General features: G+C 47.1%; 2 protein-coding genes across 2 annotated transcripts in view; one reads left to right on the forward strand and one right to left on the reverse strand.

Annotated features, from left to right (window-relative positions):
- Positions 1-6,859: 6,859 nt before the first annotated feature.
- On the forward strand, positions 6,860-8,631 carry Cd52 (CD52 molecule). Its single transcript, XM_045148703.1, has 2 exons — positions 6,860-6,976; positions 8,175-8,631. Exons 1-2 carry the CDS (start codon positions 6,923-6,925, stop codon positions 8,394-8,396), a joined length of 276 nt encoding a protein of 91 aa, XP_045004638.1. The 5' UTR covers positions 6,860-6,922; the 3' UTR covers positions 8,397-8,631.
- A 1,320-nt stretch (positions 8,632-9,951) lies between these two features.
- Positions 9,952-20,949, reverse strand: part of Crybg2 (crystallin beta-gamma domain containing 2) — a 35,216-nt gene continuing 24,218 nt past the window's right edge. The window contains 6 exon segments of the mRNA XM_004657487.2: positions 9,952-10,141; positions 10,239-10,398; positions 10,748-10,906; positions 12,533-12,656; positions 12,967-13,106; positions 15,381-15,510. Coding sequence (XP_004657544.2) covers positions 10,053-10,141; positions 10,239-10,398; positions 10,748-10,906; positions 12,533-12,656; positions 12,967-13,106; positions 15,381-15,510 — 802 coding nt within the window. The 3' untranslated portion in view covers positions 9,952-10,052.

The following is a 20,949-nucleotide window of genomic DNA, read 5'->3' on the forward strand; positions in this document are numbered from 1 at the left end:
TGGAGACAGTCATGGATGAACACTGTGAAGCTGGGCTTGGGGGTCTGGTGCACATGCTTGTAACCCTAGAACTCAGGAAGCAGAAGCTAAGGAGGAAGGATCATGAATTGTAGGTTGGTCTGACCTACACAGTGAGACCCTGTCTTAAAAAACCAAGGGCTAGCCGGGCGTGGTGGCGCACGCCTTTAATCCCAGCACTCGGGAGGCAGAGGTAGGAGGATCGCCGTGAGTTCAAGGCCACCCTGTGACTCGATAGTGAATTCCAGGTCAGTCTGGGCTAGAGTGAGACCCTACCTCGAAAAAAAAAAAAAAAAAAACCCAAGGGCTGGGGATGTACTTCAGTGGCAGAACACCTGGCTAATATGTGCAAGTCCTTGGGTTCAATTTTGGGCAATACAATAAAGAGAGAGAGAAGCCAGGTGTGGTGGCACATACCTTTAATCCCGGCACTCATGAGGCAGAGGTAGGAGGATCATTGTGAGAGACTTCACAGTGGTTAAGGCACTTGCCTGCAAAGCCTAACCACCCAGGTTCTATTCCCCAGTATCCATGCAAAGCCAGATGCACAAGGTGGTGTGTGCATCTGGAGTTCATTTGCAGCAGCTGGAGGTCCTGGTGCACCCATTCTCATTCTTTCTCCCTCTTTCTGTCTCTCTCTCTCTGCTTGAAAATAAATAAAACTATTTTAGAAAATTATATATATACACACACACACACACATACACACACACATACACATACATACATATACATACACACACACATACATGTACATGGAGGGATAGAGAGAGTGAATGAGTATGGGTATGCCAAGGCCTATTGCCAGTACAAATGAACTCCAGACACATGGTGCCAGCTTTGCAAGCAAGCACCTTGAACTGCTGAGCCATCTCCTCAGCCCCTCCTGTTCATTCTTACTCCTGAAGTATAGACCCTAGCTGGGAAGACAGCTCAGTGGTTTAAGGAGCTTGCTTGCAATACCTTCCCACCAGGGTTCAATTCCAAAGCCACCCACTTAAGCTGGACACAAAAAGTGGCACATCTAGGGTTCATTTGCAGTGGCAAGAGGCCCTGATACACCTTCTCCCATATGCAAATAAATAAAACTTTAAAATGAAATAAAGTCTCATAGACCCAACCCAAGCTGAGTCAGGACTTCCTTTCTTTAGGTGGACATAAATTATATATTTTCTCTCTTTTGCCTCATAATTTTGTTTCGGTTTTACAGGTAGGATCTCACTCTTCTCCAAGCTAACCTGGAACTCACTCTGTAGCCCCAGGCTGGCCTCCAACTCATGATGATCTTCTGATCTCAGCCTTCTGGATGCTGTTACTCCATAAGTTTTTTTTGGGGGGGGTGGTAGGGGACTCAGGGTAGGGTCTCTAGCCCAGGCTGACCTGGAATTCACTATGTAGTCTCACAGTGGCCTCAAACTCACAGGGATCTTCCTACCACTGCCTCCTGAGTGCTGAGATTAAAGGTGTGTGTCATCACGCCTTGCTTTTACCCCATAAATTTATAGAAAGCTCTGCTCAGTTGTCTCAGATGTCTCTTCTGGAAAAGACCAGGCCTTTCAGGAAAGCAGCCCAAATGCTGCTTTTCTGACTCTCCTCTCTCAGCCTCCCCCTTCTTTTCTCCAGTGCAGAGCCTACAGCTGCTGTAACTAATGCCCCACAGGCACCAGGGTTTGGCAATGGAAGTGGACAGACATCTTAGTTTCAGTAATTCTTTCAGGGGTCCTTGATAATCTTCCTATGCCATGTTCTATGTTGTGCGAGGGTGGAGTGGTAACAAGTTTAGACCAGACCACATCCCTAAAAGACACAATGTTTTTTTAAAATTTATTTATTTATGAGAGAGAGAGAGAGAGAGAGGGAAAAAAAACAGAGTATGAGTACGGGCACGACAGGACCCTCTGCCACTATAAATGAACTCCACATGCATGTGTCACTTTGTTCATCTAGCTTACATGGATGGGTACTGGGGAATCAAAACTCAAGCCATCAGGCTTTGCAAGCAACTGACTTTTAATTGCTAAGCCATTTCTTCAGCCCCAAAGATATAATCTTCCTGGTAGTGGTGGTTGTTTTTCGATGTAGGGTCTCACTCTAGCCCAGGATGACCTGGAATTCACTATGTAGTCTCAGGGTGGCCTCGAACTCATGGCAATCCTCTTGCCTCTGCCTCCTGAGTGCTGGGATTAAAGGCGTGTACCACCACGTCCGGCAAAGGACATGATCTTTAGAGTAGCATCAGTGGCAGTTTTTATGAAACATGAAGGAAGAAAGTTTTCGTTGAGGGGAGTTTCACAGTGGAACGTTTCCTTGGGGAAGTGCTTCCAGACTGAATGCTCAAGTAATAAAGAGTTGTTCAGTTAACAATTGGGGAGGGGAATTAAAAAAAAAAATCCTGGTGTGCCAGGCATGGTGGTGCACACCTTTAATCACAGCATTGGGGAGGCAGGGGTAGGAGGATTACCATGAATTCAAGGCCACCCTGAGACCACACAGTGAATTCCAGGTCAGCCTGAGCTAGAGCAAAACCCTACCTCAGAAAAAAAATATCCTGATGTAAAGTGTCTGGGGCAGCTGAGGTGAGCATGGTGGGCAGGGCTAGGACATGCCCACAGGATATCATGGAACAAGGCGCAATGAGGCGCAAGGCTGGTGAAGAAGGCAGGGGCCTTGACTCGCTCTGATGAGTCCGACTGCCATCCCTGCTGAGCCACCTGCAGTAGTCAGACTGTCCACCTTCTGAGCTAAGATTCAGTGTCAAGCAGAGAAGGTGTACAGTGCCACACAGACATTAGGAGGTCAAGGTTCTAGCCTCAGCTCTCTCACTGACTTCCCCTCCATTTTCTTCCACCTGTGTGATGAGGATTCTTTCTATTTTATTTTATTCACTTATTTGTATTATTTTGTCAATATTTATTTATTTATTTGCAAGCAGAGACAGAGAGAATGGGCACTCCAGGGCCTCTTGCCACCATAAATGAACTCCACATACTTGTGCCACTTTGTTCATCTGGCTTTATGTAGGTACTAGGGAATCAAGCCTGGGCTAACAGGCTTTGCAAGCAAGCTCCTTTAACTGCTGGCCATCTCCCCAGCCTATCCAAAAACCTATTTTTTAAATAATATTAAGGGAGAGTCTCATTCTAGCCCAGCCTGACCTGGAACTCACTCTGCAGCCCAGGCTGACCTCAGACTCATCAGGAGCCTCATAGTTCAGCCTCCAGAGTGCTGGGCTCGAAGATGTGTATCACCACACCCAGCAAAACAAGGGTTTCTTAGCGCTTTTTCAGCGTGGCAGCTAGGGTTCTGTGTATGCATGTTGTCAAGATGTAACTGATCAGAGGGCAAGAAAGGATAGGGTTTGAAGCTCCACTTCCTTTCTCGGGTATGGACAGATATCAAACATCCTTCTAAGTCCTGATATCCCAGAACCCTCATGTTCCACCTCTCCCCCTCAGATGAGCAATAGCTCTGCCTCACTGCCAAAGCAGTCCTGGGACGAGGAAAGGAAACCTTGTGGTTTTGCAAGAAAGTGTTTATTAATTTAAGCCTGGGGAGCCTAGGAGTGTTGCTCAGCGGTCCAGCACATGCTTAGTACCCAAGCATGGGCTTAATCCCTGGCATGGCAAAAATAACCAAATAAAAATAATTTTCAGGCTGGAGAGATTGCTTAGTGGTTAAGGTGCTTGCCTGCAAAGCCAAGGAACCCAGGTTCAGTTCTCTAGGACCCCATTAAAGCCAGATGCACAAGGTGGCACATGCATCTGGAGTTCATTTGCAGCAGCTGGAGGCCCTATGTGCACATTATCTCTCTCTCAAATAAATAATAAATAAAAATTAAAAACAATTTAAGTTTCTCTCTATCTCTCTGCTTGCAAATGATTAAATAAAATATTTTTATATATCTTATTTATTTCTTTATTTGATAGAAAAAGAGGGAGAGGGAGAGGGAGAGAGAGAGAATGGGCATTCCAGGGCCTCCAGCCACTGCAAATGAATTCCAGACACATGCGACCCCTTGTGCATCTAACATGGGTCCTGGGGAATCGAACCTGGGTTCTTTGGCTTTGCAGGCAAACGCCTTAACTGCTAAGCCATCCCTCCATCCCTAAATAAAATATTTTTTTAGGGCTGGAAAAGTGGCTTAGAGATTAAGGTGCTTTCCTGAAAAGCCTAAGGACCCATGTTCGACTCTCCAGATTTCTGTAAGCAAGACACACAAGGTCATGCATATGTACAAAGTGGTGCACACATCTGGAGTTCAATTGCAGTGGCTGGAGGCCCTGGTGCACCAATTCTTTTGCTCTCTCTCTCTCCATAAAATATATCTTTTAAAAAAATTATATATTAAAAAAAGAACAAGCCAGGTGTGGGGGTGCATGCATTTAATCCCAGCACTCAGGAGGCAGAGGTAAGAGGATTGCTGTGAGTTTGAGGCCACCCTGAGACTACATAGTGAATTCCAGGAGATCCTGAGCTAGAGTGAAACCCTACCTCAAAACAAACAAACAAACAAAAAAAGAACTGGAGAGATGGCTTAGTGGTTAAGACGCTTGTCTATGAAGGCTAAGGACCAAGGTTCAATTCCCCAGTACCCATGTGAGCCAGATATATAAGGAGGAACATGCGTCTGGAGTTCCTTTGCCCTAGCACACTCCCCTTTGTCTGTACCTCTCTGCTTGCAAATGATTAAATAAAATATTTTTAAGTATTTTTTTGTTGTTTTTTTGAGGTAGGGTCTCACTCTAGCCCAGGCTGACCTGAAATTCACTATGTAGTTTCAGGTTGGCCTTGAACTCATGAAGATCCTCCTACCTTTGCCTCCCAAGTGCTGGGATTAAAGGTGTATGCCACCACACCCAGCTTAAATAATTTTTAAGTATAATTTATTTATTTGAAAGAAAGAGGCACAGAGAGAAAGAGAGAGAGAATGGGAGCACCAGGGCCTCTAGCCACTGCAAATGAACTCCAGACTCATGTCCCCCCTTGGGCATTTGGCTTATGTGGGTCCTGGGGAACCGAACTAGGGTCCTTTGGCTTTGCAGGCAAACACCTTAACTGCTAAGCCATCTCTCCAGCCCAAATAAAATATTTTTAAAAATAAGTTTATGTCTGGGCTGGAGAGATGGCTTAGCGGTTAAGCGCTTGCCTGTGAAGCCTAAGGACCCCGGTTCGAGGCTTGGTTCCCCAGGTCCCACGTTAGCCAGATGCACAAGGGGGCGCACGCGTCTGGAGTTCGTTTGCAGAGGCTGGAAGCCCTGGCGCGCCCATTCTCTCTCTCTCTCTCCCTCTATCTAGCTTTCTCTCTGTGTCTGTCGCTTTCAAATAAATAAATAAAATATTTTAAAAAAAAATAAGTTTATGTCTGGCATTAAAGTGTTGTCACCTGCATCCTAGCAGTGAGGAACTACCACAGGATTGGAGACAGAGGTCAGCCTTTCCATCTTCTTCTGCTCAAGAGAAGGGGAAGATTGCCCAGTTTTCACCAGAGCCATCGTGGGCTTCCAGTATGACTCCTACTCCAGTGCCCTTCTAACACACACTGCTGCCCTGACTCTCAGGTACCTCCAGAATCACCTCTCCACTGCAGTCGACCAAGGCAGCTGAGAACCTGGGGTGAAGGAGCACATGAGGGTGGGAGTGGTATGAGTTCCTTTCACTTCCCTCCCTCCCTCCTTACCTGCCCCACCTCCACCCAGATTTAACTCTCACTTCATGATTCCTTTCAGTTTTATTCTCAGGAGATGGAGGCCCCAAGATGCACTCAGGTTTTACCTAGGGTTGTGACACAGCCTTGAACCACAGAAGGGAAACTCAGGGGAATCCCCTTTACCATCTGGCATGTAAGTAAGACATCAAATGGACTAAGCCAGGTAGAGTGGGTGAGGCAGAAGCTAGGCTGCAGATGCCTGAGTATCATGCAGGATAGGAAATCAAGACTTAATCAGGGGCTGGGGATTTAGCTCAGTGGTAGAGCACCAAGGATGTACAAGGCCTTCAGTTTGATTCCCAGAATCATACTTTAAAAAGAGTGGGGGGGGGGAGAGCTGGAGAGTTGGTTTAGCAGTTAAGTCACTTACCTGCAAAGCCTAAGGATCCAGGTTTGATTCTCTAGAACCCATGTAAGCCAGACGTACAAGATGAAGCATGCATTTGGAGTTCATTTGTAGTGTCTGGAGGCCCTGGTGTGCCCATTCTCTCCCTTTCCCTTTCTCTTTCTTTCTCTTTCTCTCGTAAGTAAATAAATATTTTTTTAAAAAAATCAGGACTGGGGAGATGGCTTAGTGGTTAAGACTTTTGCCTATGAAGCCAAAGGACCCAGGTTCGATTCCCCAGGACCCACATAAGCCAGATGCACAAGGGGCACATGCTCCTGGAGTTTATTTGCAGTGGCAGGAGGCCCTGGTGTGCCCATTCTCTCTCTCTTTCTCTGTATGTTTGCAAATAAATAAATAAAGCTTTTTTTTTTTTTTAATCAGGCTATCATTACATTTGCTTTTTCAGCAAGCTTTTTGTAAAAGGCTCAGAAATTCATCTTCAGGCCTGGTGTCTCAGAGTTGCCAACCAATGAAACCCAGGGTGTATGACTCCAAGCCCAGAGCAGCCCTGTTTACTGTTCCCTAGTGCCCTCTGGGTTTCCTTACTCCTCAGTCCCCTGGGACTGAGAACTCAGTGCTTGTCTGCCAGGCCTTGGAACCTACAGGCTAGATGCCTCCACCCCCAGGTCTGCAAAAAGGAAGAAGCTCCCCTCCCCTCCCTGCCCCGCCCCTTATGCCCTCCTCCTTCCCTCAACCCCCCTCAGTCTCCCCTGCTTCCCCTGCCTCCTGGTTCAAAAGCAGCTAAGCCTGCACGCAGCCCTGAGCTCATCTTCCAAAGCTGCTACAGAGCCTCTCTAGATCCTTCCACGATGAACAGCTCCCTCTTTTTCCTCCTTAACATGGGTCTCCTGGTTACAGCTCAGGTAAGAACAGTCCTGCTACCACTGCCAGGTCTCCACTCATCAACTCAGCTAGGGTGGCAGGGAGGGAGGACAGGCTCCTGGAGACAACCTTCTCTTATAGAGACAGAGGTGGATAGGCTCCAAGAGGAAATCAGGGACGGGGGAAGGGTGGCACACCTGTCTGCATGGCCAGGCTTCTAGTCCTGCTGACTGTGGTCAGACTGCCCAAGTAGAATCCTGTGTTCCAACCATAGTCATGAGCAAGTGGTTAAGGTAGTGAATTAGAAGCCTACATTCCCATCTGTGGAGCCTCATAGGGTGCTGGGAGTCACCCTGGACATGGAGTCACCTGAAGGGTCCTGTGCAATACGAGGCCGTGAAGAGGTATGGGGAAACAGCCCTTCAGATGATGGCATTAACCCATTCCATAGGCAGACCACAGAAACAGTCCTTGTTGGGAAAGTGTGAGGTAGTATTCAACAGAGCCTGTTTGCTACTGGAGGTGATCCCCCACTCCACCCTGCCCTCCCTGGAGAGAAGCTTAGTTATGTGGGGATGCCTAGTCAAAGGTCTCCCAATCAGTTTCAAAATCAACTGTCATTCTGAGAGGCAGCTTTGGTGGCTCCCATATGCTCAGAGGGACCTGCTTAGTTTAGTATAGGGGATAGGAGCCATCACATTCTTGATCGAGGACAGCTTGACCAAGCATCAAGGACAGTTTGAGTGCCACCAGAGCCAGTTTCATTCCCATCCAGAGTAGCTTCCATTACAGCTCAATCAAGCATCAAGGACAGTTTGTCTCCATCTGGCTATTTCTACCACCCCCACATACACTTTGCCTGGGGCCTTTTCATTTGGCCTGCCTCTTGGGACACTTCACTGTAACAGACTCTTCTCTTTAGTCAGAAGACTGAAGTCCTGGGAGGGCAAATCTCATGTAGGACTGATAAGATCGTGGGTTGGGACTCCTGGAGCTCCCTCTATGCTGAAGGAGTTGGTGGTCTGGGAAAAGTGAAAGGAAGTTTTTACATGGGAGAAATAGGCAGGGACCAGCTCTGCCTCTGCTCTCATTAAGGCAGAAAACAGCCAAATATCCCAACAGAACCTGTGGCAGAATCTTTATGATGACACAGAGTTGGGGGGACGTGAAAGGGTGCCTTTGTCCTTAACAAACGTGAAAGTCGAGCACCCCCTGAGCACCACGTTTCTCCTCTTGCAGCTATACACAGGAGCCTTGGGAAACCAGACCACGGCCTTCTTCACCAACCCCTCCCCCCGCACCACCACCACCACCACCACCACTAGCGTTGACATCACCACCACCACTACCATGTCCACAAAAATGAACAAGAATGGGGCCCCAGCTCTCAGCAACATGAGTGGTGGCACTTTCCTTTTCTTCCTGGCCAACACCCTAATCCATCTCTTCTACTTCAGCTGAAGTGACCGTGTCACCTCCAGCTCTGTGCCCTTGAAATAGCTGCCACCATCAGTAGCCAGAGACCTGGTCTCCTACAATCCTTGGAAGGGGTTGACTCTAGAGATGGCAAGAGGTGGAAATTGACAGGTGCTGTTGTGGGTACAATGGCCAAAAGGTGGAGGCACTGATGGCAAGGGACAAAAAAAAAAATCTACCACTTAGCTGGGGGTGGGCAATAAAGTTGTACTTGTGCTTATATGAGGCTCTGCCTGTGTTCACTGGTCATTACTGGCGTCAAGAACTGTGAGTGTGTGTATGTATGTGTGTGTGTGTGTGTGTGTGTGTGTGTGTGTGTGTGTGTACTTACATGCATGCATGCATGTGTGGGCAGTAGCAGTACCAGGAACTTCCTGTGATCCATCTGTAAGGTGGGTGTCACCAAGGCATTCTCCCCCAAGTGTGCTACCCCAAAGACCATGCAGAAGCCCCTCCCCAGATTCCCCTTGCAGAGATACAGCCCAGAAGCTGTCATCTTCACTGTTCCTTTAGTGTGCTTGCTTCACTTGTCCCTGAGGGTTTGGGGATCATGGATCCAGATCCTACCATCCTCAAGCCCTAAACAACCTCAGATTCAGGCCGCCTTCCCAGGACCTAGATGTCCTTAGAATGACAGATTAGAGGAGATCTGCGGGTCCAGGAGCACCTCCAAGACACACAGAAAGGCAGCTCACAAGTCACCTGTCTATACATCTCTGACCACTGGAGGCTGGAAGGGGAGGAGGCAGCAGTTTACACAGGAAGGACAAAGAACCACTTTTAACACTCCCACCCTCCCAAGCTTGGGGTGCTGGTGTTTGCAGCTGCACAGAGGGAATGCAGCCCAGAGTGGACCTCTCAGGGCCCACCCACCTCTGTGTCTTTGAGAGGACCTGAGCCAGCAAAAGGCCTGAGAAGTGATTGTAGCTCTAGGTCTGGGGCATAGTGTGTTGCCCTTCTCCTATGCTCAGACAGCTAGGGACACAGACCACTGTCCTGGCTTTTCTGACCAAGGCCAAACCCTTGGGCTTTGAGACCAGAACTGGGGTAGTGGAAAGAAACCTTGGGTACCAGGCTCTTTGTGAGATGGAACCCCCTCATTTCTTTTGCCAGGCCCACTGTGGTTCCAAATGCTGAAACTCCCAAGTTTTCACTCCTGTGCATGTCTGCATCCTTGGAACACTTTGCTTCTGCCACCTCTCTAGCCTAGCCAACTCCTTCCACCCTACACAACAGCTGAAGATGGCGTCCAGGCATACAATCCTCCATTTATGTTCCCCTGAAGTCACTAAATGATCCTTCATCCATAAGAATCCTTCATAGGATTGTATGTCTGTGAGGGTGGGAACCACAGGGGCTTGATTAGGCTGTACCCTAAAAGCCAGAGCAGACTCAGAACAAATCAGTTGGCTTGGTCTAGGAGCTCCCTCTAGTGGTAGAAGGCCCCACCACCATCAAATAAAACCCAGACGCTAGCCTGAGCAGGGGCTAAGACAGACAGATGGACCATATCCTCCCATCAAGATGCACAGAGACAGTAATCTTTGACAGTATATTATAAAATAACTTATGTTACAACAAAAACCTATAAAAAACATTTTATCCCAGCAAAATGCCACAAGGCTGGGTGAAGAGGGTGGTTCAAAGTACGTGGATAGTCCAGATCTGGGATGGCCTGTTTGTGGCTGGCTCCCACATCACCACATGGTCTCGGTCATAGCCTCGGCCACCTGAAGGGGGTGGATTCAGAGGATATTAGAGAACTCTGGAACAGCACTGCACTTGGTCCCACCAGGTGCCCTCTCCCACACTCACGGCTCACATTACCCTTCACATCCAGGATCCGGCCTTCAAACATCTGGCTGCAGATGTGGCCCAGTTCACTGATGCTCCAAGTTTGGCGTGGCAGGCGGCTCTCTGCCCATAGCACCACCTTGGAGCCTAGGCTGGGAGGTCCAATCACCTGCAGGCTCATGGTGGGGGCCACCTGAGGCCCCAGAAAGTCACTAGATACCACTTTTCCCATAGGGACCATCCCATGCCAAAGACATCCTTTATACACTGGGTTGTAATCCTGACTCTTATAAATGTAACCCTAGGCAAGTCCCTTCATCCTATCAAGTTTGCCTGTCCGTGGAGTCAGGAATCAATGGATACAATTTTTTTTTTCCAGGGTTTAACATGGAAATAACATAAAATAATAATAATAAATAAAATAATAAAATAACATAAAAGAGCTAATATTTTCCAGACTTTCATTATCTACCTCCCTGAGGTTTCTTACTCCTGACTGGGATGGGACTTCCCAGTGTGGATTTCCAGCCCATGAGCCATACCTGGTTCTTCAGCAGCCCCTCCTCATAGTACCAGATGCAGCTGCCCCCAGCTCGGGGCTCAGACACCACCACCCGGCCAGCCTTCATGTCCTCCACATGGTCAGGCACTGCCAGGAATCCCCCCAGCGCTGCATTCCAGAGGCGGAAGTAGGCTCGGCGCTGGTGATGATGAGAAGCTGAGAGTCAGGACACCCCAAGCAGGGATGTCATGCACAGCACCTCCGACTCCGGATCCTCTGAGACTATGCTCCCAAACCCTCCTTCTTGACTCCAAACATCCTCAGCCCTGCTTCTAAGGCCACCCCTCCCTTATACACCTATACCAAAGGCACATGCATAACACATGCATGTGTACAGCTCTGTGATCATAGATGCCCACAGATGTGTGTAGAGGGACCCTGACAGATACACTCATAGTCCACAAGGTGGCAGTTCCCGAAAGGCAAAAACAAGTGCAGTTACATGCAGCTATGAGACTCACACATCCTGACACACTCCATGCTGGCTACTGGGACAGATGAATGCAGAGATACAGATATGCACACACACACATGCAACACACACACACAGACATTGAGACACATGGACACATATAACAACATGGGCACGGACAAACCCAGACAGGCACATGTATATGCACATATACACAGCTTACAGCTGTAATGCCTCAGAAGTACACATGTACAGAAATAAAGCCCATATCTGGGCAAGCCATCACAGGCACATTCGTATGTGGGCCTAATGGTTCTCAAAATGAGGTATATCTACTATCAGTAAGTGGTGGGTGAAGTAATCTTCATTCGGTATGTATATTTATCATACATGTGCAACAAGTTCATAATTTTATGAGTGCTGCTTTTTAGGACAAGGACAAAGTTTTTTAAAAAAAGACCTCAATCAGTATGGTGATGCATGCCTTTAATCCTAGCACTTAGGAGGCAGAGATAGGAGGATTGCCTTGAGTTTGAGGATACCCTGAGACTACATAATGAATTCCAGGTCATGGCAGCTCAGACAGTTAAGGCACTTGCCTGCAAAGCCTAAGCCTAAGCCTAAGCCTAAGGAACCAGGTTCAATTCCCTAGGACCTATGTAAGCCAGATCCACAAGGTGGCACATGCATCTGGAGTTCGTATGCAGTGGCTAGAGGCTCTGGTGTGCCCATTCTCTCTCTCTCTCTCAAATAAATAAGTAAATAAAGTAAAATAAAAAAATTAAGCTCGGCATGGTGGTGTACACACCTTTAATCCCAGCACTCTCGGGAGGCAGAGGTTGGAGGATCACCGTGAATTCAAGGCCACCCTGAGACTACATAGTGAATTTCCAGGTCAGCCTTGGCTAGACTGAGACCCTACCTTGAAAAACTATAAAAAGAAAAATTAAATATATACATATATTATATATATATATCTTTTATACCCAGCCATAAAAAAATTTTAGGCTGGGCGTGGTGGTGCACGCCTTTAATCCCAATACTTGGGAGGCAGAGGTAGGAGGATTGCCATGAGTTCTGAGGCCACCCTGAGAATACATAGTGAATTTCAGGTTAGCCTGGGCTAGAGCGAGACCCTACCTGAGCAGGAGGGGGGGGGGACTTACATGACTTGATATAGAGAAAACTATTAAGTAAATATTGGTGAAGAAGAGGGTGGGGCCAAATTTGTGACAGAAGGACAATAATGCTGAGCTTAGGAGACACACAGACACACATCCAGACAAGCACCCACAGAGAAAGGAACACATGAAGATAGGCCCACCCAGATATGCTCATACCCACTGTACCTACCTGCTTGATGGGGTAGAGAGAGCCTACCCTCTGGGTACTGCTGTAGGTCAGCCAGTTGGTGATCTCGCAGCTGCCCACCAGCCACTGGCGGCCCCGGAAGTCACTGTGTTCACACAGCACCCAGCTGTACCCAGCAAGTGCCAGCGACAGAGAGGAAAATAGACAGGCAGGCAGAGGATGGATGAGAAGTGGATGAACAACACATGTTAGAACAATCTTTCTTTTCTTCTCTCACACTGGGGTCAGGATCCCCAGCAGGAGGAGGAGGATGGGCAGTGGGCTTAAAGAGGCCCTCAGAGCAGAAGTACAAGTCCCTCCTCAGTCTGCACTTCTCCCTCCTTCCTGGCTTGAGATAGGAAGGGAAAAGAATCCCCTGGAATCCCCACATCCACCCCTCACCCATCCCTGTGAACAGCCCCACACCATGCACTTACACGCCCCCCTTGATCCGCACAGACAGCACGTGGTTATTGAAGCCCTCTGCCTGCAGGCTCCGCACCTCCCGGCTGAGCTCAATCTCCTTGCCCTCAAAGCACTCCAAGCCATACAGGAAAATGGCAGGTTCAGAAAAGTACTAGGATCAGATGGAAGATGGGCTGAGTCCACAAAATCCCCAGGCCTAGATTCTGTCCCATCGCCCCAACCCCTGGACTCCCAAATCTGTCCTACAGACCCTCGCAGCTCCTGAGACCATTCATTTACCAGCGGAGTGTCCCGAGCTTCTCAATCCCTGCATGTGACAGATGGGGCAGCAACATCCCCTCAAACATACTCTCTGGTAAGTGACACACTGGGAGCTGGAGAGGCAGCTTAGCAGGTAAGAGCACTTACTGTATAAGCATGAGCATCTGAGTTCGACCCTCAGCACCCACATAAAGCCAGATGTACAAATTGGCACACATGTCTGGAGTTTGTTTCTAGCAACTGGAGGCCCTCATGCGCCCATTCTCTTTGTCTCTCTGCCAGGTGTGGTGGTGCATGCCTTAAATCCCAACACTCAGGAAGCAAAGGTAGGAGGATCACTGTGAGTTCAAGTCCACCCTCAGACTACATAGTGAATTCCAAGTCAGCCTGTGCTAGAGTGAGACCCTACTTCAAAAAAATAAATAAATAAAAATAAAAAAAGTCTAGTCTGCATTCCTGTTACCCCAGTGCTGATGGGGGAGGGAGTGGATACAGAAGGATCCCTGGAACTCCCTGGTCAGCCAGTCTAACTGAAAGATAAGGAGCTCCAGGTCCAGTGACAGACTCGGTAGAGGAGGACACTGGAGGTCTTCCTTTGGCCTCCATGTATATCCCCATGGGGCATACACATCTCTACACACATGTGTATACACTTCCCTACATATGCATCATATTACACCCACCAAAAAAATGACACTTTTTGTTGTTTTTCGAGGTAGAATCTCGCTCTAGCCCAGGCTGACCTGGAATTCACTATGTAGTCTCAGGGCGGCCTTGAACTCACAGCGATCCTCCTACCTTTAGAGCTGGGATTAAAGGCATGCACCACCATGCCCAGGTGGGTTTTTTGTTTGTTTGTTTGTTTTGTTTTGTTTTTTTGACAGAGTCTCACTAAATTGTCCAAGTTGGCCTGGAACTCACAATGTAATTCAGACAAGCTCAGACTCACCTTAACTCTCTAAGTTTTGGGATTACAGACCACCACACCTGGCTATCTGGTAAATGGCTTTTTTTAAAATTTTGAGACAGGATCTCGCTCTAGCCAGGGCTGACCTGGAACTAACTCTGTAGCACAAGTTGGCCTCAAACTCAGGGCAATTCTCTAACTTCAGTCTCCCAAATTCTAGAATTAAAGGCATGAGCCACCATGTCTGGCTTGTAAGTGGCACTTCACAGACTAGCCAAGTTGGAAAACTGAGGTTCCTCCTCTCCTGTTCACCCTCACAGTAACAGTCACTGTAATGATGACACTGATTTAAGGCCATGTTCATTTATTCACATTTATTCACGGCTTGCTGCATGCCAGATCCTCAGTAGAGCACTTTACCTACTTTCATTGTAACACAACAGCCCTCTGAGGTAGGTGATCCCCACATAACAGAGAAGAAACTGGGTCTAGAGAAGGTGAAACCTCTTGTTTAAGGCCCCAAACTGGGCTCCAGACTCCATGCCAGCTGTCCATGGAGCCCAATGTGTGATAAGTGACTCAAACTTCCCAGGCAAATAGTCTGAGGGAATGATGTGGAGGAAGTCACAGAGTGACTCTGTGCCTCAGTTTCTACTCCTAATAATGGTTCCTGGCCTCACAGGGTTGTGATAAAGGTCACTCAGTGAATATCAGTTGTTCTAACTGGGTGCCACCCAGTCACTTTCCCAGACCTGCATACACTACTGCCTTCATTGTGCCTCTGTCACTTCTGTCCATCTTTTATTAGTCCAGCAGAGCACCACTCATTCTGGACCACTGAAGCACCTTCCCCCTGGCTTGCTCCCCCCCACCACCTATCTATCCTGGGGAGAGCTGTCTTCCCAATCCATCCTGATACCCTCCTTGCATACAGCATCACCTGGCCAGTGAGTGTTGAGCCTATCCCAGCCCATTCTGAGTGCCAGTCCTTCCCATCCCAGTATCACCTCTAGCCTGGCTTACCACTCCACACTAGGTCACATGTCTAATTTGTTGGATGTCTGCAGGACCTACCTCAGTGGCTGCTTAATAAGCTAAGAGTTGAGCCAGCCTAGAAGCCCCAAGGTCAATGACACATGGGGTGGTTCTGGAAATGCCTGCCCTCAAACCAGCCCACTAGGTGGTAAGACAGGGCTCTATATCCAGGACTCTCCCTCTTTGCTTCTGGGCTTGCCTGGGACTAGACAGGGCACTCACCAGTGGGACCTTCCGGAGAGAGCCCAGGACTGTGGAAGCTAGGCAGCCCATGGCTGTGAGAGTGGGAAATTCACCCTCAGACAAAATGTGCTGGTCCCCCTTGAAGTTCTTCTCATCAAACAGGATCCAGCTAAGGAGAGGAAGAGTGGGAGAAGGTGAGCAGTTTTCTGAGCCTACTTTGCTTGCCCTAGGCCTGTGAGTGCTCTGGAAGCCAACAACATATATAGACTTGCTGGGTTCCCTCAGTTCAGAGGTGTAGGATGGACAGACACTGCAGAGGCAGTGCTCTTTGGAGAGGAATTTAACAGTGTCATATAACAACTCTTTAGGCAATTAATCTGCAATCCCCTATCTAGGCGCATCAATCCCCAAGATCACCTTCAAAAACATGAAATAGAGTTGGAGAGATGGCTCACAAAACCTAACAACAGGAGTACCCACATAAAGCCAGATGTGCAATGTGGCACATGTACCTGGAGTTCGTTTGAAGTGGCTGGAGTCCCTGGGGTGCCCATTATCTATCTATCTATCTCTCTCTCTCTCTCTCTCTCTCTCTCTCTCTCTCTCTATGTATCTTCTGTCTGTCTCTGTCTGTGTGTAAATAAACAAATAAATAAAAACATGAAATAACGCATGCAAAGGCTATTCATTATAGCACTATTTGCAATCACAAGGAAAGGAAGGAGACCAAATATACATCTGTAGAAGTTTGGTTGAGGCTGAAGCAAGAGGATTTTCCAAGTTCAAGGTCAGCCTGAGAAGTAGAGTGAGTTTCAGACCAGTGTGGGTAACTTAATGAGACTTTCAAAATAAAAATAAAAAAGCCGGCAGTGGTGGCGCATGCCTTTAATCCCAGCACTCAGAAGGCAGAGGTAGGAGGATCACCATGAGTTCAAGGGCACCCTGAGATTCCATAGTGAATTCCAGGTCAGTCTGGGCTAGAGTGAGACCCTACCTCAAAAAACCGAAAATCAAAATAAATAAATAAATAAAAATAAAAATAAATTGCTGGGGCTGGAGGAATGGCTCAGAGGTTAAAGGTACTCACTTGCATAGCCTGCCAGCTACAATTTCATAGCCACCCACATAGAATTGGAGGGAGGGCATTTGTTTGCAGCACCAAGAGATCCTGATACACATACACACAAATAAATTTATAAAAGTAAGAAAACTTAAAAAAAAAAAAAAAGTCAGGCGTGGTGGCACATGCCTTTAATCCCAGCACTCAGGAGGCAGAGGTAGGAGGATTGCTATGAGTTCAAGGCCACCCAGAGACTCCATAGTGAATTCTAGGTCAAAAAAAAAAAGAGTACTGGGGATGTAGCAGAGCAGTAGAGTGCTTATCTAGCAGACATGAGTCTCTAGGTTTGATTCCCAGTAGTACACATGCAATGCATATACAAACATACTAAGTAGGGCTGGTTGATTACAATTCAGTGGGTTTTTTTTTTTTTTAGCATATTCATCAGGCTGTAGTCAGCTCTTTTATGAGAGTACGGAGAGGAGGAAAATAAAATACATCTAGTTTCTACAGTTATATTATGCTATCTATATGAATATAGTTTTGCTTATAGTTTCAAAAAGAAACAATGGGAGCTGGAGAGATGGCTCAGTAGCTAAGGTGCTTTCCTGCAAAGCCAAATGACCCAAGTTTGACCCCCCAGTATTCACATAAAGCCAGGCACACCAAGTGGCACATGTCTCTGGAGTTTGTAGTGGCTAGAGGCCCTGGTATATCCATTTTCTCTGTCTGTCTGTCTGTCTGTCTGTCTCTCTGTCTATCTCTTACTCACTTCTCTCTCTCTCTCTCTGCTTGTAAATAATTTTTTTTTTTTCTGAGGTAGAGTTTCACTCTAGCCCAGGCTGTCCTGGAATTCACTATGGAGTCTTAGGGTGGCCTCGAACTCACGGCGACCCTCCTACCTCTGCCTCCTGAGTGCTGGGATTAAAGGTGTACGCCACCACACTCAGCTCATAAATAAGTTTTTTTTTTTAAGAGAAACAATGGGTGAATAAAGCAAATACTACAAACAATTCCCTGTAAAGAGAGGATGGAAACTGGTAGTAGGAGCAGAGGCAGAATATTTGTGTTCTCCCAAAATTATATATTGAAGCCCCAGCCCCCAATGCAATGGCCTTTGGAAGGTAATTAGGCTTGGATGATATCATGAGGGTACAACTCCAGTATGGGATGAACATCTTTGGAAGAATAGGTAAAGACCAGAGCCCCGAACTCTCTCCACATGTGATGGCACAGCAAGAAGAAAAATGGCATGAGAAAATAAATTTCTTCTATTTAAGATATAGTGTCAAGCCCAGCGTGGTGGTGCACGCCTTGAATCCCAGCACTCAGGAGGCTGAGGTATAAAGATTGCCATGAGTTCAAGGTCAGCCTGGGACTACAGAGTGAGTTACAGGTCAGCCTGAGCTAGAGTGAGAACCTATTTTAAAAAACTTTAGGGCTGGAGGGATGGCTTAGCAGATTAGGCACTTGCCTGCAAAGCAAACTGACCCAGGTTCAATTTCCCAGGACCCACGTAAACCAGATGCACAAGGTGGCACATACTTCTGGAGTTCGTTTGACATGGCTGAATGCCCTGACACACCCGTTCTCTATCTATTTGCCTCTCTCTCTCTCTCTCTCTCAAATAAGTAAAATTTAAAACTTTAAAAAAAAAAAAAAGCAGAATTAGGACACAGGGGTATAGTGCAATGGTAAAGTGCTTTCTTGGTGTATGTAATGTGTGAGGCCCTGGGATCAACCCCTAGCACTGCCAAAAATAAATACAACCTAAAGGTTAAAATACTTGTGTGTGTGTATGTGTGTGTATGTGTTTTCAAGGTAGTGTTTCACTCTGGCCCAGGCTGACCTGGAACTTACTCTGTAGTCCCCAGTTGGCTTTGAACTCACAGAGATCCTCCTACCTCAGCCTCCTGAGTGCTGGGATTAAAGGCATGTACCATTATGACTGGCAAAATACATTAAATTAAGTAAATAAATCTAACTATACCAGTTTGCTAATATAAACACACAAACACACATATACACATACACAGATTGTTTCAAATTTCTTTCAGATTTTTTTGTCTTTATTTTTCTTATATTTTTGTGTTGGGGTTTCATGTATTACAGGATGACCTCAAACTTACAGATAGCCAAGGATAACCCTGAACTAATCTTGCCTCCTCTCCCAAGTGCTAAGATTACAGGTGTGTGCCACTACATCCACTTCTTCCTTCCTTCCTTCTTTTCTTTCTTTCTTTTTTTTCTGTTGCAGTCTCATATAGCCCAGAATAGCCTTGAAAGCATCATGCAGCCAAGAATGACCAAATTCCTTATTTTCCTGTCTCCACTTCCCAAGTATTGCAGATTACAGGCATGTGCCACCACTCCAGGCTTCAAACTTACTTTTTTTTTTTTTTTTTTTTTTGAGATGGCATCTTGCTCTAGCCCAGAATGACCTGGAACTCACTATGTAGTCTCAGGGTGGGCCTTGAACTCACAGTGATCCTCCTACCTCTACTTCCCAAGTGCTAAAATTAAAGGTTTATGTCATCATGCCAGACACTCTCTGATTTTTGTTGATATTGGTTGTTTGGTTGTTTTGTTGTTGTTGTTGTTTTTCAAGGTAGGGTATCACTCTAGCCCAGGCTGACCTAGAATTCACTCTGTAGTCTCAGGGTGACCTTGAATTTATGACAGTCCTCCTACCTTTGCCACCCCAAGGGGCTGGGTTCAAAGGTATGTACCACCACACCTAGCTTTTAAAAAAAAAAAAACTTTTATTTATTTATTTGCCAGCAGAGAGACAGAGAAAGCAAGGAGAGAGAGAGGTAGAAAATAGGTGCACCAGGGCCTGTTTGCCACTGCAAACAAACTCCAGATGCATGTGCCACTTTGTGCATCTGGCTTTACATGGGTGCTGGGAATTAAATCCAGGTTGATGGACTTTGTAAGCAAGCATCCTTAACCTCTCCAGCCCACATTTTATTTATTTTTGGTTTTTCGAGGTAGGGTCTCACTCTAGCCCAGGCTGACCTGGAATTCACTATGAAGTCTCAGGGTGGCCTTGAATTCATGGTGATCCTCCTACCTCTGCCTCCCAAGTGCTGGGATTAAAGGCATGCACCACCACACCCAGCCTGCTATTTATTTTGTTTTGTCGAGGTAGGGTCTCTCTTTAGCCCAGGCTGACTGGGAACTCATAGCGATCCTCCTACCTCAGCCTCCCAAGTGCTGGGATTAAAGGCATGTACCACCATACCTGGCCTATTTATTTTATTTTTTTAAAAAAACTACTTATTGGAGAGAGCAAGAGAAAAGCAGAGAGAGTGAGAGAGAGACAGAAGGAGAGAATATGTGCTCCCCAGGACCTCCTGCCGCTGCAAACTAACTCCAGAAACATGTGCCCCTTTGGGGTCTGGCTTATATGGATACCAGGGAATCAAACCCAAGCAGTTAAGCTTTGCAGGCAAGCACCTTTACCCACTGAGAAATCTCTCCAGCCCCCTATTTTATCTTTTTTAAAGCAGTAGTTTTATTTAAAGTACCAGTACAGGTCCGGAGAGATGGCTTCACAATTAAGGCACTTCCCCGTGAAGCCTAAGGACCCAGGTTCGATTCCCCAGGACTCACGTAAGCCAGATGCACAAGGTGGTGCATGTGTCTGGGGTTGGTTTGCAGTGGCTGGAGGCCCTGGTGTACTCATTCTCTCCCTCCCTACCTCTTTCTCTCTCTAATATAAATAAATAAATAAAATATTTTAAAGTGCCAGCACAGTATTGGATAAGCTACAGGGGAGCCAAGGGAGCAGGGGACTACTTGAACTAGTTTTCAAAAGCCTTCTTTCATTTTGAGACTGGGTACTATGTAATTTAGGCTGGTCTCAAATTCCTGATCCTCCTGCCTCCAGTTCCCAAATGCTGAAATTACAGGCCAGTGCTCCAACGCCTGGCTTGGGATTCTTTTTTTTTTTTTTTTTTTTTTTTTTCTTTTTCGAGGTAGGGTCTCACTCTGGCTCAGGCTGACCTGGAATTCCTGGAATTCGCCATGGAGTCTCAGGGTGGCCTTGAACTCTCGGTGATCCTCCTACCTCTGCCTCCCAAGTGCTGGGATTAAAGGCATGCGCCACCACGCCCGGCTGGGATTCTTTATACTATCTTACCTACAGCTTTATATTTTCCATTAAAATTTTATTTTGGGGGCTGGAGAGATGGCTTAGTGGTTAAGCGCTTGCCTGTGAAGCCTAAGGACCCCGGTTCAAGGCTCGATTCCCCAGGACCCATGTTAGCCAGATGCACATGGGGGCGCAGGCGTCTGGAGTTCGTTTGCAGTGGCTGGAGGCCCTGGAGTGCCCATTCTCTCTCTCTTTCTCTCTCTCTGCCTCTCTCTCTCTCTGTCACTCTCAAATAAACAAAAATTATTTGGGGGCTGGAGAGATAGCTTGGCGATTAAGGCACTTACTTGCCTTCGAAGCCTGACTCTCCAGATCCCATGTAAAGCCAGATACACAAGGTGGCGCATGCAACTGGAGTTCTGCAGTGTCTGGAGGCCCTGGCGCATGCATTC

This window comes from Jaculus jaculus, chromosome 5 (genome assembly GCF_020740685.1).
Source record: "Jaculus jaculus isolate mJacJac1 chromosome 5, mJacJac1.mat.Y.cur, whole genome shotgun sequence".
NCBI lineage: Eukaryota > Metazoa > Chordata > Mammalia > Rodentia > Dipodidae > Jaculus > Jaculus jaculus.